At 33.4% G+C, this 6,000-nt stretch overlaps 1 protein-coding gene across 1 annotated transcript; it reads left to right on the top strand.

Annotated features, from left to right (window-relative positions):
• The first annotated feature begins 2,796 nt into the window (after window positions 1-2,796).
• LOC128664816 (protocadherin gamma-C5-like) lies at window positions 2,797-5,388 on the top strand. Its single transcript, XM_053719619.1, has one exon. The coding sequence runs from the start codon at window positions 2,797-2,799 to the stop codon at window positions 5,386-5,388; it is 2,592 nt and encodes an 863-aa protein (XP_053575594.1).
• Window positions 5,389-6,000: the final 612 nt, after the last annotated feature.

Raw genomic sequence — 6,000 nt, 5'->3', positions numbered from 1 at the left:
ACAGACTCGCATTTTAGCTAATTAGTGCTGACTCATGAATAACTCAGGAGTAAGCACAATGTTATCTATATGACACACATAAACTAGCAGTGTCATGCTGTGATAAGCTATACAAAATGCACTGAGATAATAAAGGCGGCCTGCAGGGGCTTAGAAACAGGCAGATATTTAGAGGTTAAAAGGTTATAAAGTATATAAATATAACAATGTTAGCTGGGAACGTAGGGCAGGGACACAGGGGTCCCATTTTGTCATCCTGCCTCGGGCCCCACAATGGCTAGGGCTGGCACTGATTGTGTGTCTCTCTCCCCTGTGAGGTTTAGGAAGATTGCTACAATCAAGTATTTGGGACTTTCACCACTGATCCCCCTTTCCCTCTACTGACTGATGAGTGGGCTTTTAATATATATATATATATATATATATATATATATATATATATATATATATGTGTGTGTGTGTGTGTGTGTGTGTGTGTGTCTCCTTTTTTTTAACTGTTTGCTTCTGTATTGATCTATGAAAAACTTTTGAAAACCTCTAGGTTTTTGCATGTTTACCCAATCAGACCATACTTGCCTAGATATGCTAATTTTCTATTCAATAATTTTATATATCTTACTTTTATGTAATGGAGTATTTTAATCTCATGGTTATCTCCAGCATAACTCAAATGAGTATTACATTTATTACATAAATAGGTGGGGCTGGCTAATTAATATTGCACGGTTTGGAATACCATTGGTAAGAAAGCAAATAAAAATAAATCCTTGCTGAATCCAAGAAAGGATTTGTGGGTTTTTGGTTTTTAATTATGTTGAACCATTAAATAGGAATATATAATAGGCTTTTTTTTATTTAATTATTACAAAAGCAATTTTGAGATTAATGGGAAAAGAGTAATAAATAGGTGATATATTTGGAAAACAAAACAGTTCACTAGTTTAGTATATAGTATCTGGTAATAGTTTAGAATTCCTTTATTAATAGAAGATATTGTTTTCACAGCCAGCTTTTATTTTTTATATATTTATTTATTGTAAATACAATATATACTTTTCCTTTATATCTTGTACCATATTTGACCTGAAAATACAATTAGTAATAATTGGGGTATATATCTGGAAATCAAATGTATGCACTATTTTAGAAGTACTTAACAATAGTTGAGAATTATTTTAAAATTATAGTATAAATTGTTCTCACAGTTCTTGATTTTTATTTTTTTATTTATTTCAAATTCAATATATAATTTTGATTGATATTTCTGTACCACATATAACCTGTAAATACAGTTTAGACATTTGCATTTTTTCTTTAAGCACATTGTACATTGATTCACTGGGGAATTCTTTCTTGTCTTCTCTACACAGCTATTTTCTCTATTGAATGTATTTTTTCTCTCCCCCTCCTTTGAATGTGAATGGCTGGTTCCTTCCCCCTCCTTTCTCTAACCCTTTCACCATGCTGAAGAATAGATGCTGTAGACTCGCTTTTTAAAAGACATCTTGCATCAGATTCATACTATTTTATAAAGGAACATAAAACAGAAGTTGTGTATTTTGTTTAATTATTTTAAAAAATGGATTATGAAAGCTGCAAGCAAGCTGAGGAAGGGCAAGTATCTTCTTTTTACCCCTATGTGTGCTGGATTTATTTAGAGAGCTGTGTTCGTAAGAACTCAAGGCATGAATGGGAATTCAGATCTTTGTCTCTGACACTAAGTGATAAACATTTCTTGCTGTTTTTAATGTATTGCTCCTAGATTATATCTTTTAAATCAATGCTGTAAAAATATTTTATCCAGTACATCTTTAGATGTATTATTTTTATAAGTAAGTATTTTTGACAGTAAATATTTTTAATGTGAGAATTAAACAATTTAATTTATATCAAAGGTTTTCTCATTACAACAATTAATTATGCTTGCATTATATGTCAATAGCAAAGCTTATAAACATGTATAAATTAACATCTATTCAATTTCTGGTGAATAGTTACAAATAAAGACTGTTACTAAATGTTAAACAAAATTACCTTATTTTATCTTTTTGTGCCAAAGTTTTCACAGAGAAAATTCTGCAATGTGTTTTAGAAATATGTTCATTATGACTCTTGTTAAATGTTTCTATGTAATTAGTTGTCAGTGGAAGAAGATCAGCAGATTGTGTTGTAGGAGTAATATTTTCCTATGTTGGCACAACACATGGAATATTCATTCATCCTTCTTTTATTTAAATATTGTGCATCTGAATACAATTCTCATCAATGCCCTACATTAACTGTCTGCTGTTCTAATTATATAATGAGGATTAAAATAATGATAAATGAAGAAAGCAAGAACTGAAATTGAGTAAATTCTATACTGGATGTTTTTAGAGTAGCATTTTTGTCAATTACATTATAATGTTCAGTAATATACTCTAAAGGGAATCAGAACTTGATTATGTTAAAGTCAGCAATATATTTCTCCTTTCTTTGCATGAAAATTCATGAACTTATTTCAGTACGTGGAAAATGCTTTTTTTTTTTTTTTTCATCTGAGTTCAGCCACTGATTGGATACACTAAAATATACCCATAGCCAATGCAATTCTGCAAGGAATGCAATGGCTGACATGTGGTTGCTCCTCCTTCGTTTTCTTTCTGTTGCCAGCTAGATTTCACCTTAGCATCCCTGTCTGATGGAAAAGCAAATTGCAAAACAATCTCGATTGCATCCTTTTTTTCCTAAGGATTAGCCGTTCAGAATTCAAGATGTGCTGAAATCAGACGTCTTTCCCTACAAGGCATTTCTGCAATGATTCATCCAGCAGGTTACCGTGCTTTGCAAATAGGAATACTGCATCTCTTTCCTTTGTGGCTGCATCTGAATCTCACACATGCACAGTTCCGATACTCCATCCCTGAAGAATTGAACAGGGGAGAAATTGTTGGAAATATTGCTAAAGATCTTGGAACAGATGTAGCCAAACTAGTGGCTGCTAATCTCCAGGTACTTTCTGATTCTGATTCCCAATATTTCTCTGTAAATGTAAACAATGGAGCCATATTGGTTAACGACAGGATAGACAGGGAGCTTCTCTGTGGACAGAGTATTAGTTGTATATTGAATCTTAAATTTGCTATTGAAAATCCAGTAGAGGTATATAGGATTGAAGTTGAAATACTGGACATTAATGATAACTCTCCTCGATTTCAGAGTGATGAGCTTACTTTAAAAATAAACGAACTAGCATCACCAGGTGCTAGATTTCTTATCCCAAATGCTCAGGATCCTGATATAGGGTCTAATGCTTTACAGGAATATCACCTTAGCCCCAGTGAAAATTTTGCTCTTATTGTTAAAAAGCGTACCGATGGTAGTAAATTTCCAGAGTTGATTCTAGAAAAAGCTCTAGATAGGGAACAAACAGCAGTCCACCACCTGGTTCTAAAAGCAGAAGATGGTGGTGTACCGTGTAGATCTAGTACAATGCAAATTACGGTTATTGTTTTAGATGCTAATGACAACCATCCCTCTTTTGATCAACCATCATATAATGTCCAGCTAAAAGAAAATGCCCCCAAAAATTCACTTGTGATAAAACTTAATGCAACAGATTTAGATGAAGGGCCCAATGGAGAAATTGAGTACTTTTTCAGTAGTCATAATTCTGACGCTTTGAGTAATATTTTTCAACTAAATTCAGAAACAGGAGAAATACGTGTAATTGGTAATTTGGACTTTGAAGAACTTTCTGTTTATGAAATTGATATTGAGGCTAGAGATAAAGGAACTCCCATAATGGAGGAACACTGCAGTGTAATTGTGCATATTATTGATGTAAATGACAACACTCCTGAGATGATTATAAGTGCATTTTCTAGTTCTGTTCCAGAAGACTCACCTGCTGGGACAGTAGTTGCAGTGATTACTATAAAAGATAAGGATCATGGAGAAAATGGTAGAGTACAATGCCAAGTTGACAAAAATCTTCCATTCACAGTAAGGGAAGATTTTGAGCATCAGTTTTCCTTGATCACAAGTGAACAGCTAGATCGTGAAAGTATTTCTGAATATCATATTACAATAGCTGCAAGAGATATGGGTAACCCCCCACTTTCCACAGAGAAAGTAATCTCAGTTGGAATTTCTGATGTAAATGACAATGCACCTCAATTTGTTGAACCAGTTTATGAAGTCTTTGTAGAAGAAAATAATAAAGCTGGAGAATTATTGTGTACAGTTTCAGCTTTGGATCCAGACCTTGATCAAAATTCACGCCTTTCTTATTCAATTTTGCCAAACCCAAAAGAGGATTATTCTGCTTCCTCACATATTTATATCAACTCAGAAAATGGGCAAATTTATTTAAAGTTTCCTCTTGACTATGAAAGAATTAATTACTTCCAGTTTCAAGTAGAAGTAGCAGATGCTGGCTCTCCACCACTCAAAAATAAGACTGTTGTGCATGTTTTTGTTCTAGATCAAAATGACAATGCCCCAATGATTGTATTTCCTATAGTTGGAGGTAATTCAGTTGCCCAGTGTAAAATTCCACGTTCCACTGGACCAAATGTTATGGTGAGCAAGATATCAGCTGTGGATCATGACTCTGGTCGTAATGCATGGCTTTCATACAACATACTTGAGGCAACAGATCCTACCCTGTTCAGCATTGTCTTAAGAACTGGAGAAATAAAGACTAAACGTGCCATTCAAGATGTTGATCCAATTGTTCATGAGCTCCTTCTTCTAGTGAAAGATTCTGGAGAGCCAAGTTTATCCACTTCTGTCACAGTAATGATGACCCTAGAAGACAAAGATTTAGAAATATCCCAAGGTGTAAAAGACCATTCCAAAAAAAGGAATATTTCTAGCCTAACTCTGTATCTGATTGTATGTTTGATAGTTATTTCAGTGATCTCATTAATTGGTTTGGCAGCACTTGGAATTAAAATTCATAAATGTGAAAACAAGAACTTCCCACTATGCTGTCGGCAAAGTCAAAAGAAAACCATGGTAACAGGAACAAAACTTCATGGAACTTTCCAACTTCACCCAAGTCTTTGTAACACTATAATAGGGGTACGTGTGGATTGTGCTGGAAATATTCCATCTAATCGAAGGGTCAGAACATGTTTCTCCCCAGTCTCAGATATTAGTGAGTTTATGTTTATGAGGCCACCTCATGTCACTGCTAACTCCTCCTCCCCAGGGATATTGGTTCCAGATCCTAACTTCACCATTGCTTCCAATGAGGTGAGCTCACACAATTTGCCATTACATGAAAGCAAAAGCAAAATGAATGTAGTTAAAAATTTTAATTTTTCATTTTTCATGGCATTTGTGAGCAGTGTGGTGAACATATTACCAACCATTCTACCATTTCAAACCATTATCCCATAAAAATGAGTTCATTCAGTCTATTTTATGGAAAAAAAGAGTTTGCCATTAAATATATATGTAGAAAATGTGATTTTTCTCATTTAACATTACCACATGAATAATGCGTGACAAAAGCATTTTTTTAAGTCTTAACCTTTTTTATGAAAGAATTTTTTGTGTTAAATATGTCACATACTACCAAATAACCATATTACACCCATACAAATGGAAATGCAACATAAATCCAAAGGATGTAAAACATTGAAGTAATATATACTTCTTTTTTTTTTTTTTTTTTTACTTGTTAAGGACGGCTTGTGTAGCCAAAAATAAAAATAAGCAGCAGTAATTTGCCAATAAAGTTTAGAGATATTGTTTCTACAGTATGGCTTAAACATGTATCTATGAAGGAATCAAACAAGGAATATTTCCAAATAACCATCTTGCAAAGTTTATGCTGTGCCTGTCACTAAAATATGTTTGGGTCCTGACTGTAACTAGACTAACTTCAATCAAGCTTTGCAGAAATACCAGTATATTTGTAAAGGGTAAACTTAAATAGAAATAGCAATTCTAAATATACAAATGACATATGGCTTTTGTAATATAAGACCATTAAAGTTGTAAAATTAT

Source organism: Bombina bombina, chromosome 6, assembly GCF_027579735.1.
Source record: "Bombina bombina isolate aBomBom1 chromosome 6, aBomBom1.pri, whole genome shotgun sequence".
Lineage (NCBI taxonomy): Eukaryota > Metazoa > Chordata > Amphibia > Anura > Bombinatoridae > Bombina > Bombina bombina.
The sequence above is the reverse complement of the archived record's forward strand: the minus strand, read 5'-3'. Positions and strand labels throughout refer to the sequence as shown.